The following is an 18,093-nucleotide window of genomic DNA, read 5'->3' as shown; positions in this document are numbered from 1 at the left end:
TGTGATGATGAAATGGATGAAAAATGCTTTATTAATCCCAGAGAGAAATTATTTTGCACCCTTTGATCGCTGTCACAGTTAGAGGTACACACAAGGTGGTAGGGAGATTAAAAATAAAAATGCTAACACATCTTTACACAGTCACATCTAAATACTAAATAAAGTTTTATTATACATGTTATTGCCCAGATGAAGATCAACCCTTACAGAAAGAGGGGGGAATTGTACAGGCTGATGGCCAACGGTAGGAAGGATCTCCAAAGGCGCTCTGTGGAGCACCTAATACTGATGAGCCTCTGGCTGAAGGTGCTCCTCTGTCCAGCCAGCGCACTGTGTAGGGGGTGGGAGGTGTTGTTTAGAATAGAGAGGAGTTTGACCATCAGTTTAGAGATTCATATAATTTCTTTTCCTTTCCTTTTAGCAAACAGGTTCACATCAAACAACACCAAAACAAATACAAATGTTGGCATAGATGTAGTTTCAGTTTGTTGAAAATTATATAGTTTTGTTTGTTTTAGATTGATAGGAGAGTAAACCTATAATATAAAAGGTCAGAGATTATTGGCAGGGTCTCAACCAATCAGGTTTAACAATAGGCGGGATTTGCGATGGGTGCGTTTACTTGCAAGGCTCGTTTATGCGCGGTGGCTTTTGACGTACTACAGATGTGAGATATTTTTTAAATGTCCTGCTAACAACACTAGTTAAAAATGTTTAACTTTAATTTAGAGCCTGATGGCTCGTACCATTACAAATAATTAGGTGTATACTGTAATTGGATTATCACATCCAGTCCGCCCACTAGAGCTAAGCCCTGTCACATGCACCGCAGTTACCGGGTTTTGACAAATCAAACGCACTCGCTGCTGTGTTTTGTTGTTGTTTTTCAGCGGTGTATCGTGTTTGGCCTGTCAAATCGTGTGGCTTTTCCCTGGAAGAGACGAAACTGGGATAAGAGGGATGCACATGACTAAAAAGTATAATTTTCACTTTTGGATTTGTTCACCTGTCAGTATGTAGTGCGCTGCCAACATCATTTAAGCGGGTTGTCTGTGTCCGTTTCTAAATTTCGTCGTCTGCGCCAAGCTAGCCGCGTTAGCTTAGCTAGCTAATTTTTCTCTTCTGTGACAAAAACAACATCAAACATTTTCTCATTTATATTGTATTTCCAATAGTACCAGTTAACATTGTGGTAGTTAATTTATTTTCCCCCTAAGCATGCCATGTCGACATTTAAGTTGCATGTCAGCTGTAAATGTTGCTGTGCTGCCTGGGTGAAGCTTGTGTTTATTGTTCTCGGTGAAGGAGCAGCTGATATCACCAGCTCCAAACTGACAGTGTTTTTAACCTTTACAGGACAAGGAACACAATGAGACCACCATCACAAGCTCAGTCATCTCATGTGCGCAGTTTAGTGAGTAATTATTGTATTGTAATTATTGGTAGCCCTTGTTAAATCGTTCACTCGAGCTGGGTGTTCTCCTGTTTGTCCGCCTTTAAAATTGAAAGTGATTTGTGTTGCCAGGAAGAATAATGAGCATCCTGTTCACTGCTTGTTCTCAGTTCTGTCAACATTTGCATGTTTGTGCTTTAACGTTTCAGTTTCGTCTGTCAGCTGTAACTGCTGCCACATTGTTACATTAAGTATTAAATAATTTAGTACTACTTTACTACTTTCTGACTTAATACTCTCTATTTAGATCCATATTCTCTTGTAAAAGATTACCAATTTACACATGCCTATACTAATTTAATAACCTGTTAAAATTCCAAGAATTTCCTATCAAAACATATACTTTACAACATACAGACATATTATAGTTTTATTATACCATATTACTTGCTTTACAGTTCTTACTGCTCAGTTAAACAAACTGTTAGGAAATGTGGTTGTAGCCAAATAAACATTAAAATTTTAACAGGTTTATTCAAAACATGGCTTTGATGTGGACATCTGTTCACTGCTCATGTGTCCTTTACTTTGTAGGTATTTGAAGGTGTCTACAACAATGCCCGTATGCTGCATTTTCTCACAGCGGTTGTGGTGAGCACTGCACTCTTCTACCTGTCTTACATCTAGCCTACCTTGAAGGCAGATCCCAGTACAATCCTTTAAGATGAACTGACACCTTTTTCACTACTGCTTCCAGGGTTCCACCTGTGATGTGAGAGTGAAAAATGGAACAGTGTATGAGGGCATATTCAAGACTCTGAGCTCACAGGTAGAAGCTCATTGTTTAAACATTTTCTCAGGTTAAAACTTTGGGACATTATTGTAAAAATTATTTGCATGTACTTGGCTGGTTCTACTCCTAGTGTGAGCTGGCTGTGGATGCTGTTCATAAGCGCGGTAATGGAGATGGAGGAGGAGGAGGTGACGAAGGAGGGGGAGAAAACCAATCATCTCTGCCCAGAATTGAGGATATCACTGACACCATGATTTTCAGCCCAGCTGAACTAGTCACTATGACATGCCGGGATGTTGACCTCAACTTTGCTGTAAGAGGTACAAACAAAAATGTCTTCAGGTTCAGTACAGGTGTCCTATAAATAAATGCTGCTTTTTTACTGGTCTGAATTGTTCATACCTCTGTTTTTACTGTTGTGTGCACAGACACGTTCACTGACTCAGCCATTAGCTCAGCACGGTTGAATGGGGAGCACAGAGAGAAGGTGCTGCAGAGATGGGATGGAGATGGAATTGGAGAAAACTTTGAGCTGGAGTCAGACATTGTGAGAACACACACAAACACATACACGCTCACTTTGGTTTAAGTTAGCTTTTAATAACCAGAGGGTTCAGATTCGGAATGGTTAATCAGCTGAGCTGGTGTATCATTGTACATTTTTATGTTTTAAAGGCATTTAGTGGCTTTATGTGTTTAACTTTAGCATTTTTCTTCTGTTAGTCAAATGGCTGGGATGCTAATGAGATGTTCAAGTTTAATGAGGAGACTTATGGCGTCAAGTCCACTTATGACTCCAGCCTCTCCATGTACACGTGAGTATTTCTCCCCATCTGTCACAGTTTTAGATTCAAAGTTTGTTTCATTTAGGCGATGAGCCTATGTGGAAAACCTAATTACTTGTGCTACTCACCTGATGGCATATATCTGACCATTCAATACAGCACATGTCAAAAACAATCCATAAAGATGAAATTTAAAGCTGAGGCTGAATCAAATCTGATGAATTGTCTTAAGAGTGATGATGAAATGTTCTGTAGTAGTATTATTTGTGTTTATATTTTCTCATGATCCTCTAGGATGCCTATAGAGAGAGGGAACTCTGAGGTTTACAGACAACGAGAAGCACGTGCAGCTCGTTTAGCCAGTGAGATCGAGGGCAGCCTACAGTACCGCCGGCGGGTTTCTTTAGAGAATGACGAAGGCAGGTGTGAAGAGGAAAAATACAGCTCTGTGGTCAGAGAGAGAGAGGACAGGGCCAGTCCTGGATTCTCTTCCTCCAGCAGGTAAAAGTGCCCGAATACTTCATATAGTACTACAGTTAGGTAAAAGTACCTCAAAATTGCTCTGCCAAACCAAATAGAATACCGTACTCAAGAACATGTCTGAGTGTTACCCTGTCATGTGCTCTGCTTTTTGTGTGCCTGCTCAGATTTCTCTGTCTCATCAGAGTTCTCAAACAACCTCTCGTCTTTGGTGTTTTTTTTTTCAGAGACGGTAAATACATACCTCTTCCACAAAGGGCTCGGGAAATGGGATTGTCTGCCAGCAGCATGAGGGGTGTGTCCAGTGGTCGAAGTACTGCATCAACAAGCTCCAGACACCCTCCGCCTAGCTCCTCTTCACCCAAACCGTCTGCTGATGGGAGCAGCCCTCTGTCTGTTAGAACTTCCTTCTCTTCCCATCAAACTCAGGGCAGCCCACCTGCAGCCAGCAGTCCACCCTGCACCAATCACATTCTTCCACAGTCCCTTTCACATCCACCGGCACTTTCCGACGCAGTTAATGGAAGTATGAAAGCTGATTTAGAAAAACATATATCACATATTTTGTCATTTGTTTATTGTGTATGTGCATTTCTAGTGTTGTATCAGTCCCGCCTTCCTATTTCTCTTTTTTAGTCGCCTCGAGAACCTCCCCAAAATCCCAAAGACTTCAGAGCAGCAGAAATCTACGAACCCTAAACTCCCAGTCCTCACCTGCAGGTAAAGCTCCATTTACAGTACAGTACTGTACAGTTCAGATGAGCCATAGTCATAGTTGGTTTGTAATAAATATAGAACAGATGAGAAGACATATTTTTTTTTAATTTACAATAATAACAAATAGGTTTTGCCATGATCCACTGCCTAAAAAACTTGTGTATTAATGTGACCAATGTCACCGTCAAACCTCCATTGGTTTGTAGTAGTTTGTTAGCGATTTAATGATGATATTATACCTTGGAAACATTTTTCTAAAATTGAATTACATCTGTTTTATTTTAAAATGACAACAGCAGTTCAGGTTTACTGCTACGTAAAATAAAGTAAACCACATTCACTCTTTATCTTTTTGTTTCGTTAGGAGCTTCTCCTACTCCTTCTTTGACTTCCCTTCATTTCTGTTTCTTACTAATCCTCCCATTAGCTTCTCGTCCTCCAAAACCAGATGCCCCTCATCAGGACCTCCCCCATCTTGGTTCTACCTACCTGGAGTCTACCATGTCTGCTGACACAACAGCAAGTCCCCCTGCCACCAAACCCCCTGGCCCAACCCCACTCTTCCCTGTGGATGGTGAGACAATTAAATTTTAGGACTGGGACTGTTAAATTCACACATCAGTTGGTGATAACCAGTGTAATCTAATACACTGGCAGCATGACTAATGCAAACAAAACATTTTCATTCAATTCACAACTATCTGTGAAACTGTTGATTTTATTTATATTGGGTAACTGATGAGTAAATTTCCACAGGTCATTTGCTTTCTTTGACAGCAGAGCTTCTCATCAAGGGGGCATTTAGGAACAGTATATTAACTGAAGTAATTTACACTATGTAGGACTACCTGGATATTCTGCTCACTGCATCTGGAGACCATTGTAAAACTCCAACTGACGTACAACACATATTCGAGAATGTTGTAATTGATCAGATTGTTTAAAGCGGTTGTCTTTAACTTGTTGAGTCGGCACTCAGCCTCATGTTCTAGAGTAGGTTAGGGTTATTGCATTTGTTAAATATGTTATTGCGTTACATGCAGCAAATATGCATAAACTCACACTTTTGTTTTTTACAGTAAATGAAATTCTTAGCGCAGCAACTAAAGATCGATCAGAAAGTCTTTCCAGTCCACAGGAAGGCAAGAGCAGCAGAGGTAAAAGAATTCTGTCTATTAGTAGGTTTTTATCTGAATACTTGCTTTAGGTAGCCATGTTATATGAACACTGGCATTGTAAACATATCTGTAGTGAATCTGGTGACAACATTTTAACCTCTCCTCTTTTCCAGTTTCATCAATACAGCAGAGGTCCCAGCTGGAGGAACTACGCAAGTTTGGAAAAGAGTTCAGGGTAGGACAGCTGTGAGCAACATCTGGTGCACCTGTTGCTTCCAAAGTTTATCATTTCTTTTTTAGGCTACAGTAGATGTCTTGAACATGTGTCCTTACCTGTATCTGAACTGCTCATTTCCAATATGATTTGATTAGTAGCACTATGTAGGGTTTACCTTGTCTTGTTTTTATTCATTACTGTAGTTTTTCATTGGCCATCTTATCTGTCTCTCAGCTGCAGCCTAGCTCCTCTCCTTCGGCAAGCTCTGCCTCGGCAGATCCTCTGCAGCACAGCTCTTCACCACATGCAGACTCTTCATCTTCTGCCAGCCCACCCAAACCTGCCACCTCTGCTGCAGAATTGCAACTATCTACAGAGGCAGCTCTTCCCACCATTTCTCCTTCTGCCCTGACTCCCCCAGCTCAAGCTGGCCCCCAATCCTCAGGGTCAGAGATAGATCAGCCTGGAGCAATGCAATCAACCCTGACCCCAAGCAGCGGCGAGGAGCCCTGTCCACACAGCAGTGAACGGACAGAGGCTGTGACTGCCGCTGTGGTGTAAGTAACTAGTATTCTTGCTATGGCCCCTGCTCAGTTTGTCTACCATAGTCAAAAATTTGGTTCAAATGTGGTTACCTGCACCTTGTGGGGCATATCATCAAATGGTTCATTCAGTCTTTTTGAGTTTTATATATTTCTATAGATTGTTTGAAATAACTAAATAGATGAACACACTAGGAGGCAAAATGTCTTTCCTGTAAATGAAAAACAAACTAATTAGTTTGCTGTTTCAGTTCCTCCAGATGGGACTGCATGTGTGTGTGTGTTTATGTTTTTTATAACCTCTTAATAACCTTTATTTTCTGTATTTCAGGCAAGTGAAAAACTCTACACTGAATCCGAACGCAAAGGAATTTCTACCCATAAAAGGAAACTCTATCTTGGTTAGTGTGTTTTATCAGCATTTAATACTTTGTTAAGTGCTCATAATGAGCACTGAGTACTGATTTTAAACTGTATTAATATTATTACAGTTCAGTAAGGTTTACCTAAACCTTACCTAAAAGTTTATACCTTCTTAACAAAATGATGAATGGTCTCTTTGTTGTGACAGAAGCCTGCCTCAACCCCCACACCTCCTCGGCCAACTCCCCCAACTCCCTCTGTGGTTCTGCCTCCTCCAGGCCAGCCTGGAGCCCTCTATAGCAGCCCAGCTGGACACTACCTATCCTACGTCTCCCCCATACCCATCCAGGGACACTCAATCCAGGTTTGAAACCATGACATTTGTTTGAATAATGTACTTTGACAACAGTAGTCAGATAGTAGTAAAGACTGATGTCACTCCTTTGATCATTTCCTCAGGCTCCACAAATGTATCAGTACACGGTGTCAACCGTTAACCAGGGCAAATACCCCAGAGCCAAAGGTACACAGTGCACACAAACAAGTGCCTAATTCTAAGTCATAAATACATTTTAAAAAACACAAAATTGAATAATGAATATCTGCTAAGTTTAAACTTAAGAGGTCTGCTTAACTTCAGCACCTGTTTATGTCCTTGTAAGCATTATAGTAGTGTTCAGTGTGAAAAGAATGAGCCTAAGTCAGTGAACTCCTGTTCTGCTGTTTCAGGCCCGGTGGTGGGACCCCGGCTGGATCACCACACGTCCCCAGCCTCCCCCATGATTTCAGCTGCAGCGTCAGCAGCGGGACCCCCTCTGGTGGCTTCACCGTACCCACAGTCGTATTTGCCATATGGTCAAGTGATTCAGGCAATGCCCCCACACTACCATGGCCAGGTACATCTTTAAATTATTAAAGACAGATACATGACAATTGACAGAAAAGTACAGCTTTTTGGAAAGATGTTTATAAAAAATTTTAGGGCAATAACATTTTTTGCTTTATTGATTTGTAGGTTATTGCATTATTTTGTGTACATGTGACTGTTTGTCCCTCACTCACTTTGGACAGGACCTGACTCTTTGACATGGGCTTTTCTGTGTGTGTGTGTGTGTGTGGGGGGGGGTGATAGTGTGACAGCACTGTTTACCCATGTGAAACACAGGAAGAGAAGTGGGTAAATACACGGAAACATTGTGGTTACCTGATGCAAAGCACTTTGATCAAGTCAAAGGCAAAGTTATACATGATTATTAAACATCAAAAACATTAAATCAGAATGAATTGTAATAATAGATATATGAAAGTAATAGAAAAAGTTATCTTCCTCTTAGTCTGTCTTTTAGTTGATAAAATCCTTGTTGTGCTTTATTTTTTCAATTTCTTCTTCTATTATTTTATTAACAGCCTGTTTACTCAGTCCTCCAAGGCGGTGCAAGGTTGTTGACTCCTGGAGCCCCTCCTCAGCCGATGGGTCCCCCTGGTCCTCAATATCCTGGTCAGACTGAGGGCCCAGCAGGCCCACCGCAGGCCATGTATAGTAAGTAAAAAGGAGCATGATAACATCCAACCTAAACCTAATGTTTGTTTTTGTTAATTTCATTTGATGTCTGTCTGATCATCGGTCCTTGCTTACTGTTAGCCCCTCAGTCATTCTCGCACCACTCGGGTTCCATTCATCCCCCTCAGCCCTCCAGCACCCCCACTGGGAGTCAGCCCCACACTGCACCAAGTCCAGGACACGCCCAGGTTTGTGTGGCTGCAGACATTTCTTTGACTGGCTGCAAATTTTAGTGTTACATCTCAGTAATGCCAGGATTTTTGGTCTGTTTCTCGAAGAGGTTACTTTGGTGGCTTGTTTATTGTTTTCACACACTTTTATTCTCAGACAAACCAGGGTGGTCCCCAGCCTCAGTCTATGTTCCACACCGGAGGACTGTCAGCTCACACTCCTCCTAACCTGCCAACGGGCCACAGCTCTCCACAGACCTCCTACACCATGCAGGGATATGGCCTGCCCGCCCACCAGCCTCTCCCACATGGCTTCCCGTCAATCAGCCAGCTCGCACAGGTTCACTTTGTCTTCCACAAATCAGTTTAGCATTAAGAGAAACTGGTGTAAAAGATTAAAATTTTAACTTGCATATGTGACCAAAAACTATTCATTATTTTCATTACACTGATATTTGTTTTTATCAAATATCAGGCTCAAAGTGAGTTTGTGTTAGCATCTGAGGACAATAGATTTTATTTAATGTAATAACCAAATCTGACATTTTTATTAGTTAATTGTGTAATCATTCATTGTGTTTTCCATCTAGTGAACTTAGTTGCCTGGTCTTATTATGCCTTTATCTGCTAAAGTAGTTTTATAGCACCAACAGCTTTAACACGTTTTCTGGCAGTAGTTTAAAATTCCTATGGGAATGACTGGAAGCTTGACTCTGCCGTTTTGACCCGTGCAGGCTCATGTCACAGCAGGTATGTCGGGACCTCACCATTCGGCTGGTCATGGTCATCCTCCTGTGATGCTGCATTATGGCCCTCCTCAGCAGGGCAGTGGTTCCAACCCTCAGCACGGGCCACCACCCCAACAGGGAGCGCCACAGCACTTCTACATAGGGCCTCCTCAAGGTAAGGCACAGCAGCTTTTCGCTGTTGAAATGATCAGCATTAAACATGACAAATAATGAATAAATAAAATAAGCTAGTTTTGTTAAAATAAATTCATCATTTTCTTTTATGAACACCACCAATGTCATGTAATAACAAAATGGACAAAATCATAGTTAACTTAATAATATCTTAAAATTAACTTTTTTTAGGCTTCTTTCATCCATGTCCTCTGTTTTTTTTCATTATTGTACCTGTTTCTCTATTGTGTTTATCTGTATATCCACTTCAGTTAACATATCTGGTTCGCAAAAAATTGTGTGACCCACCTTTCTTAATCTGGTAGAAGTTTCTAATAGTTCTGTCACAATTTAATATAACTTTTCTTTCTGTGTCTGTTTATAGCTGTTCAGGTTCAGCCTCACCCGACCCAGCAACTGTCCTTCCATCCCTCTGCAAACTGAAACAGCCTCATCACATCTGGATTCATGCCGGACAACAGCATTGCTGCCTGATTGAATCTCAAACATTCCACCTCCTCCTGACACAAAATTAACACATCCTCATTTTTTGCCCAGCTCTTTTAGAGAAGCTGTGAGAAACCTGAAAGTTCTCAAAGGAGGAGTTTCAGTCTAATTCAAACTGAAAGTTTTCAGGATTTTAATATGCGAGTACAGACTGTTTTCATACATGGGCATGAAGCTGAAGACAAACAAGTGACAACTTTAAACTGACTGCAGTAAAAATTGTATTTTTTTCTCACGATTCCACCTCTGACCTTTTACAGACAAAACCAGTTCATTAATAATAAAACCATTGAAAAAGAAACTGCAATTTTAGCTGTGTTTGTAATTCATAATCGTAATGTTAAATAATGTTAAAACCCCAACAAAAAAGTGTCTTTGATGGGAACATTATGGGTGACTTTCAGCTGAGGGTGGTTTAGCAGCTTCTGATAGATCAGCCAGTTAAATGTACATGCTGGACATGGCCTGGAGCCAGGAGTTGTCCTCTCTGCTGTCTGATGTGCTCATCTGGGCAGAGGATGTGACCAAAGGGCACCATTTCACAACCAATGAAGTGACTTAGTAAAATAAAATACTAAATAAAATAGACAGTGTAAAATACACTGGTACAGTCAGTAAAATGAGATGGTTGCTAGGTTGTTTTAGATTTTAATTGTAGTTACTTCAACATTTCTAATTCAGACAATTTGATTACACATCACAAAGACATAACAACATATAAATATACTGTAAAAAATATTCTGTGAATTCAGACATTCTCAGGAGTTGTCAGTAAAATTGGACTAAAGCTCATTAACCTCTTGTAATGTCAGAGGAAGAAGGAAATCGATATGCAAATGAAGATATCTATGGGTGAAATGTTTTAATAATACCTAGAGGATTTATATTCTTCTAATCGTTTCAGAATGGTTTGAAGTTTGCTGAAGATGAGTCTGGTTTAGTAACAGTAAGAAATAAATCTGTAGTTTAGCTAAAAGGACATCAAATATCACATTACATCAATATGGTGATAGTATTCAGTTTTGGTTTAAGCTGTACTTCCAGTCATTTGTACACATATACTGTAACTGAAGGTGTAATTATTGTTGTGGGAGCGGAAATTCAGCAGTTTGGGCCATAAATCTACACACATTGGCATCAGATTCTTGTTTTCAGAGGCTTGATAAAACTGAAACCTCACAGATTTTCAGTTCAGAGAACTAAGTGGTCTCTTTTCTCCGTTTAAAAAAACCTGAAATAGTAATTGTCAAAGATTGTTAGAAGTGGTGGAGGCAAAGAAATTTGCCATGGTGGTTGTAATGTGGTCAGGCTGCTAGAAGCCAATCACACGTTTCGGTTCATCTGTGCTGGTCATGCACTGGAGTGAGCGTGACAAATCTGAAAAAAAAGAAGGTCAAACTCAGACGACCGGCATTAAACAAGAAGCTCAAATATCTGTAGGTTACTTTAATTTACTGGTAGTTCGTTGACGTAGTTCCCCCCGTCATCATCACTCTCATCGTCCTCATCATCTGTGTTGCTTTGAGACAGTGATTCTGTGGTTTGTACAAAATTAGAAATTAAATATTGCTATTGAGCGTGTAAAAACTAGAGTTTAAATATTATTTATTTAGAAGATAACGGATTTGGAAAACCCTTTGGCTAATCAAGTAGACATTTAGACTAACTGTAATTTCGTAATGGTTGACGCCCCAGAATCAAACCCCAAAGATTTGGCTTTGGCGCCTGAAGACGAGTTCATCAGTGCTTGTCTGTTCCTCTGTTTCACACAATTTTTTTTCTCAAACTAACTAGCGCTAGAGAAATGTTCAGTTACCTAGTGTACAGCCAATTCAACATCTCCTGCATCAAGCCAACTGTCAAAAAGCCCTTGCTATATTCTGTGTTCACTTGATATATTTAAGGTGAGTCTTCACATTTTCTCTTTACCTTGGTGTTTTTTTTTGTGTCTCACCATATCTATCAGCGTATCTGTAACTGTACTGAGTTAATCATGAAGTCAATGGTGACGACAGCAGGAAGTGAGCTCTCTCTCTCCCCGTGTAATATATGTTCCTGTCAGACACTGAATTCCTCATCTCCCAGTAAATGAGAGGCGTCTATCTGCAGCGTGGCGAGTGGGAACGACTACATGAGAAACATTCAACGCTGGCCAGCCATGCAGTGATGCCAAAAAAGTAAAATTTCCTAAACAATAACTGCACATTTAAAATGTAAAGTCTAGGAGCCACAACAAAACCAACCTTCATCCTTCTGTAATGTTTTGAAGCTCTGAGCTGAATCTGAGGACATAATCACAAAGAAGCCTTTCATTTGGAAGTCGTACACCACAATATCACCATGTGTATTCACTGAGTCAAGATGATATATTGAGATGCTCAGCAGTGCTTCCTGTACGAAACAACATGAAGGAAGTCTTACTTTGAAAGTGCAGCGGTACCACATTCAGATAGTCTCTGTCCTCTTCAGAGTCTGGACATGGAACCTTCTGCTCCGGTACGTTCTCGTAATCGTGTTGATCTGTGGATAAAAAAAGTGGATCATTTCACACACCTCTAATCGCCACTGAGCTGATGGTTTCATTTCGATTTTCTATCTGTACCTAAACTGGGGGTTGATGCTCGGCTCTGATTGTTCGAAGGAGAAACGTCTTCATTAGGCAACACGATTCTGCAAGAAAAATATAAAGAGATAATTTTAAATATATTCAGGGAAACAAAATGCCATAAATTAATGTGAAACAGGAGTCCTACATGTATCCAGGGTCTTCTACATCGCTGTCCACAGGTCCTGCAGATAAAAGCACCAAAGGGGCAAATCATTTACAAACTCTGTTCTGTTTAGTTGGTTGCTTCCAGCTTTTTATGTGCAAACAAACAGGATTCATGCCAACATCCACAACTATGAATATGAAGACAACAAGTATAAGATGAACATGAGCCATCATTAATCAGTCCATATGTTACAGCAAACATGGCCCAAGTTAAGAACATGAAAGGTTATTTTGTTCAGGTAATTCTCAAGTCTAATAATAATCTAAACTTTACTAAATAAAGTAAAAGAAGGTTGTGTGTGTGTTGTGTGGTAAAAAAGGTAAAAGATGTGATCGTACCGTCTTGAACTGGATTCTCATAACTTGGATTACTTTCTGTTGGATAGAAAGGACAAAGGCCACTGTCTACATCAGCTTGAAGAATACAACTGTACACAAATAAAATGTATCAATCACACTTTAAAAGGAAACAGAGGATCTCACCTGTCTCTGTTGGGGTGACGGATCTGTGTAGCCAGTGAGAGCCAGCGTCGGCTGAAGACCTGAGAAACATGCATTTAAATAAACTGAAGATCCCACAAACAAACTGAGCTAAAACTGTCAAATGATCTTTGTGATTAAAAGGTAACTCACAAAGGGGACAGCAAGCTGGAGGGAGAACGGATGGATCTCAGATCGGTGGTTAGCTGGACGCCAACTAACGGGAGAGAAAGACACTGTTACAGCCAGTGACTACGCTGTCAACAGCATAAACTCAAAGCAAACCGCCCAAACAAAAGTCAAGTCACCACTGTTCAAATTTCAAAACATATTAAATGATTATTAATGGATTAATGTTTACTGTATTATTTTGATATAAATCGTATTATTATTGGTAAATAAGTTGGTTCAGACTTACATGGATGAGTTATTGGTGGGGGACTGAAAGAGAGAGAGAAGAAAAAGTTTTCATAAACTTTTAATTTATGTAACATTTTTAAGCAAAGCCTTCAGGCTAGACGACTTACTTTATGTATTCATCTGAGGGATCTGTTTCTCTGATGGAGACTGAAATCAAACAGAAACAATATATCTTAACATTTCACATCTTATAACAGAGTCTATATTGACCATCGCAAAAAGTGAAAATGTTGCCATGAGTTCAGTTAAAGAGTTTTCCTCTCAACCACAGGGCGTGAAGTCAAGCAGCTATTAACCATGTGTGCAAAGAGGAATCAGTGAAAGTAACAGAAAATACTGGACATGACATGATTTGTTTTCTAAAACTACATTTTAAGTGTCTGTACTGAAGCATCTCACCCAGGGGACCTTTTCTCCTGCAGTCCAGACACATGATGACCAGCAGGACCATGGACACCAAAAGGGCGGCAGACACAACCAGGAGGAACCAGGAGGCGTCCATGGCTCATCTGAGAAGGACAAAAGAGAGTACAGTGAGATGAAGGAGCTTCTATTCAGGTCATATTTCTGAGAATATATTGATTTTCTATGATGCATATCCTCAAATTTCTGCATTTACTGAACAATTATTAGTTTTAAATCGCAGCTTTTAATCATTTTACAGGTCATTTTTCCCTAATGTTGCTTTTGTGTACAAAGTGTTCAAAGTTTCAAAGTTTCCAGTATCTAGGTGGACGGGTTCCTTCTTTTCCCACCACAGTTTTAAAAATACATAAAGAGGAAAACAACAGCCCAGTTTTCTGCGTTTCACTGTGCAAACCTTTCCTCTTCCTCTCTTCTACTCTCAGAATCATCAGCAGCGTCTCATCTGATCTGACAGTGAAGCAGGAAGTGTAATCAAACCCAGTGTTCAAAAACATCTGTCAATTATCCACCATAACAATCTTTCCTGTTAAATGTGAACAAAATGTTTGGTGCTTTTCGATCTGGGGGGTTTCCTGTTTTAGACACCAACAACTGGAAATTTCAATTTTAAGAAACGGTAAAACGTTTACAGACAAATGTGTATTTATGATAAGAGCCATCATCACTGAGATGAGCAGGGACACGGGGAACAAACTGTAGGAACAAGCCATGGTTCACAGCATCACAGCTGAAATTAACAAGATGACATGTTCCTGAAAGAACCACGAGATCAGGTAAAAATGCAGGAGCCAAATAAGCGTATCTACGCTACAGTTTAAAAGACACACGAACAGCCTCTGAGCCACATGGTCGGCTAAACGACAACAGGTCTCTGTGGTAAATAACACTATGACTGACCTAACGGCTTCATTCAGACATACCCACAACCACAGCATCCACCAGTCAGACTTGATCAGTGACGAGGTGAGGACAGATAGTTGGTTAGGGACCGAGAGGAAGGAAACAGTCCATAAATGTTAACAACCAGTTTGCTCTGACCCACTTTACAAAGTCACACTAAAACTTCTGCACTTTTCATTCGTGAACACATTCTCAGATCAAGTAATAAACAGGATGAAGCCACCTGCTGTGTTTTATTAACTAACTTAGTTTTTTTATTGCATGATGATAATAATCTACCTCCTGAGCACAGAGATGTGCTGCACAGGAAGGAAAACCATTTAACACGTGGTGCCGCCGACTGGTTCAGCTCGTTCTTTCCTTGGTAACACTCAACTCTCCTCTGAACAACGTGCAGCTGAGTCCGAGGCCTGGAAACGCACACTTGACAGGAAATACCTGCACCCACTCACAACGTGAACATGGAAATCTCCAGATAAACACCACAAGCGCGCACATTCTCTGCAGTGACGCAACTGAGGCACAGGCAGCCATCTTGTGAGATTGGCCTCCATCTTTAAACTTACTTTGAGCTTTTCAAAGATTACAAAAATTATTATATATTAATCCAACCCCCCAAATTGAATAGGTCAAACACAGAGAAAATAGGTTGGGAAGATGGGAAAGACAGAAAAATATCTAATAGACAAATCAGCTGAGCGTCATATTCAAAATCTCTAGTCTTGCCATTATAAAAAAAAGTCTTTATCCAATATTTAATATATATAATAATAATTGTATAGTATAATATATTATAAATATAATATAAAAAATATAATTCAAGTCTAAAACAACATTTATCTGTGTTGGTGGATGTTAAGTAAGTAACAAATTAATAACAAACAAGTCCTGTTTAGTACATGCAATGTAATAGAAAGTTTTATTCATGAATATCAATAGATTCCCTCCACAAATGTGTTTTAGTTTTAGACAATGACACAAAAAGGTTTTTTGCCAATATGCTTTTGAAGGCTCTACACAGAGCGATGACAGGTAAAGAACACCCACGACCCCACATGAAACTAGGACCAGAGTCAGGTGATGTCATAGAAACAGAGGGAGAAGCTTGTTTAAAGCCAAAGCAAATGTGCATGAGATAAAGCAAGAGCTGTGAGCAGCTAATTTGTTTTCAATTCACATTTTTAATTTGCATATGAAAATGCTGAGAATGCACAAGCCTGTTGATCAACCATGCAGTTGATAACTTTCTGAAATCTAACATGATTTACATGAATTTACAGACATTTACTCATCTGACGTGTGATTTCTGCCAAAGATAAACCCAGAGGTCGCATGGCCTGAGGTCACTCTGTGTAGCATCAACCTCTTGGCTTGGTTTGGCCCATTTGGCCTCAGTGTGAAAACTGAACCTCCCCCTGTTCATGCTAGGAACCATCTCCTGCCTGATGAGATGCTACAACGTTAAGGAACAATGTAACCAAACACTCACCTACACCTGAGGACAACCTTGGACTGAAGACACGATTAGGCGGACGACAGAGGATTGGTGAAGTTCTGGGGCCTGCAGCTGGTCTCGTGTCCCCCCACAGTATCTGGTCCACATGTGACGCCTAATGTAGCCCGTCATCCGTCATGTTTGAGGACGTCTTTGCTCACCTTGGACCTATTTACACTGCACCTCGACTTTGACTCGTCGATTAGCTGCTCTGGTGTCTGATCTGCACCTTCAGCAACCTACTTGGCCGATTCCTCCCTCCCTCTTCGTCAGCACTGCACCCAATCACCTCCCGAGCTGAGATGATGGGTTTCGTTTTGCCTCCCGCCACAGATCCTCTGATAGTTCGTCTTCCTCAGTGATTCTTCTAAGAAAAGAGATTAAGCATTCAAACAGAGGAAGCTCCAGTCTCTCAAAAGAGAGAGAGAATCATCAAAAGTCACTTGATACAAGACAAAGATTTTAAAAACAAGTTATTCAGGGTCATTCTGTGAAGGTTGAATGACTCACCAACAAGGTGAGTCACTAACCAAAACAACTACCGTAAAAGCTCACATCTCTCTCGTGAGGAACGAGGTGTGTGGGTTGATTAAACTGCCCTTTCTCAGTCACTCAACTGCAACTTGCAACTGGCGGTGGAAATTGGAAAAGGGGGGCCCTGCAGCTTACAGCAGCAAAATGTCAGAAAAAAAGCTCCACACAAACACCCCGAACCAATCAGGACACGCAAATGTGACATCTCAGTTTGTTGCCGGGTGTTAAAAAGCTGCAACTCTGCGAACGCTGCAGCAACCGTCTTTACATCCTCCCACCTACAAACAGGAAACCACACGGAGAGGCGGTAGAGTAGTCCTCTCCTCTTCACTCCTCTCGTGTCTTCACTAGGCCTCTTTCCTCCTGCTGTCAAGAGAAGATTCAGCAAGAAGAGGAGAGGGAAAGAGAAAGAGAGAAAGCCCCTGTACGCGAGGGAGAACGAGGGGGCACCTGTGGGGAAGAGGCTGGAAAACACCACAGTACACACATTAGACAAACATCATCAGCAAACTAATTTAAATCAAAAGTTAAACATTATTACTAGTATCAGTAATAAGACATATTCATTTTAGTGAGTATATAATAATAAGAATGACCAATTTTATCTTACTGATGTCGTGGTGCATTAAATGTTCTTGATTTACTGTTAAAGTTTCACACTGGTTAAAATGGGTTCATTATAAACACTGTATATTAAGTGGTACAGTAATACGTGATAAGTAGTTACCTGGGTGTTTAAGTCCTTGTACCATTTGATTAACCAGGATTAATTGACCTGTTTTCCTTAATGCTTGCGAACTCATTAAATTTGAGCTGGTGGATGTTATTTGTGGGAAGATCAACCACAATCATTTTATCATGTACAGAATATTGTTTCATTAAGTAACCTACTGTAACAGTTAATGCTTTATTTGGCTTGGAGGTTTCTCCTACATGTAAACAGCTGATAGGTGCCCAAGAGAACCTATTTACGTGGTTTAACATGTATACTGCTGTTGGATTAAGTCTATGGTTCAACAGTGACTTGCAGAGATGCTGAAAGATTATTTTATTACCCCAACCTATTTCCTGTCAGCTTGAAAACACAAGACTGGAGATTCTAGAAAGATTGTGATACAGTACATTTCATTTTTCATTGAGGGTTCTGCGCGGTGTCTTAGCTGTTCCTAGAACTGCCCTCTTCTAGACAGAGATCTCGGATGTTTTTCTTGGCATCTATTGAAGCCACTCTTCCAGTTTGGGTGTTACAGCCCCTAGTGTTCCTATCGCTGCGGGTACCACTTGTGCCCTCACTCTCCGCATCTTCTTCTCTTCTTTCAGCCCTTGGTACTTCTCGACCTTCTTGTGCTCCTTCTTCCTGATGTTGCTGACACCTGGCATTGCTACATCTATCACTACATCCTTGTTCTATCGTTTGTCCACCACTACTATGTCGGGTTGGTTGGACAGTTTGTCAGTCTGTATCTGGAAGCCCCACAGGATCTTAGTTCTGTCATCCTTAATCATCTTTGGAGGTG

At 40.6% G+C, this 18,093-nt stretch overlaps 2 protein-coding genes across 4 annotated transcripts; one reads left to right on the top strand and one right to left on the bottom strand.

The window, feature by feature from the left end:
• Positions 1-824: 824 nt before the first annotated feature.
• Positions 825-9,855, top strand: atxn2l (ataxin 2-like). Of its 2 annotated transcripts, none has more exons than XM_029159586.3 (23): positions 825-977; positions 1,357-1,414; positions 1,988-2,044; positions 2,151-2,222; positions 2,317-2,506; positions 2,615-2,733; positions 2,910-3,001; positions 3,266-3,472; positions 3,679-3,977; positions 4,088-4,171; positions 4,617-4,742; positions 5,248-5,325; positions 5,460-5,521; positions 5,738-6,060; positions 6,377-6,446; positions 6,617-6,772; positions 6,868-6,931; positions 7,138-7,304; positions 7,816-7,948; positions 8,051-8,157; positions 8,297-8,479; positions 8,874-9,042; positions 9,427-9,855. In XM_029159586.3, exons 1-23 carry the CDS (start codon positions 961-963, stop codon positions 9,483-9,485), a joined length of 2,892 nt encoding a protein of 963 aa, XP_029015419.1. In that variant the 5' UTR covers positions 825-960; the 3' UTR covers positions 9,486-9,855. The 2 variants fall into 2 exon arrangements, with proteins under 2 accessions (XP_029015419.1, XP_029015418.1); XM_029159585.3 differs by having other exon boundaries at positions 4,596-4,742.
• A 325-nt stretch (positions 9,856-10,180) lies between these two features.
• Positions 10,181-16,745, bottom strand: LOC114860760 (uncharacterized). 2 transcript variants are annotated; one of them, XM_029159587.3, is made up of 14 exons: positions 16,598-16,745; positions 16,037-16,409; positions 13,621-13,730; positions 13,329-13,368; positions 13,220-13,242; positions 12,955-13,018; positions 12,805-12,863; positions 12,661-12,696; positions 12,302-12,338; positions 12,151-12,218; positions 11,970-12,068; positions 11,792-11,830; positions 11,004-11,083; positions 10,181-10,925 (listed from the first exon to the last, which is right to left on the bottom strand). In XM_029159587.3, exons 3-14 carry the CDS (start codon positions 13,721-13,723, stop codon positions 10,899-10,901), a joined length of 675 nt encoding a protein of 224 aa, XP_029015420.1. In that variant the 5' UTR covers positions 13,724-13,730; positions 16,037-16,409; positions 16,598-16,745; the 3' UTR covers positions 10,181-10,898. The 2 variants fall into 2 exon arrangements, with proteins under 2 accessions (XP_029015420.1, XP_055366875.1); XM_055510900.1 differs by lacking the exon at positions 16,598-16,745 and having other exon boundaries at positions 16,037-16,430.
• Positions 16,746-18,093: the final 1,348 nt, after the last annotated feature.

The sequence above is a fragment of the Betta splendens genome, chromosome 8 (assembly GCF_900634795.4).
Source record: "Betta splendens chromosome 8, fBetSpl5.4, whole genome shotgun sequence".
Classification (NCBI taxonomy): domain Eukaryota; kingdom Metazoa; phylum Chordata; class Actinopteri; order Anabantiformes; family Osphronemidae; genus Betta; species Betta splendens.
Note: the sequence above shows the minus strand (reverse complement) of the source record. Positions and strands in the feature narration are given on the sequence as shown.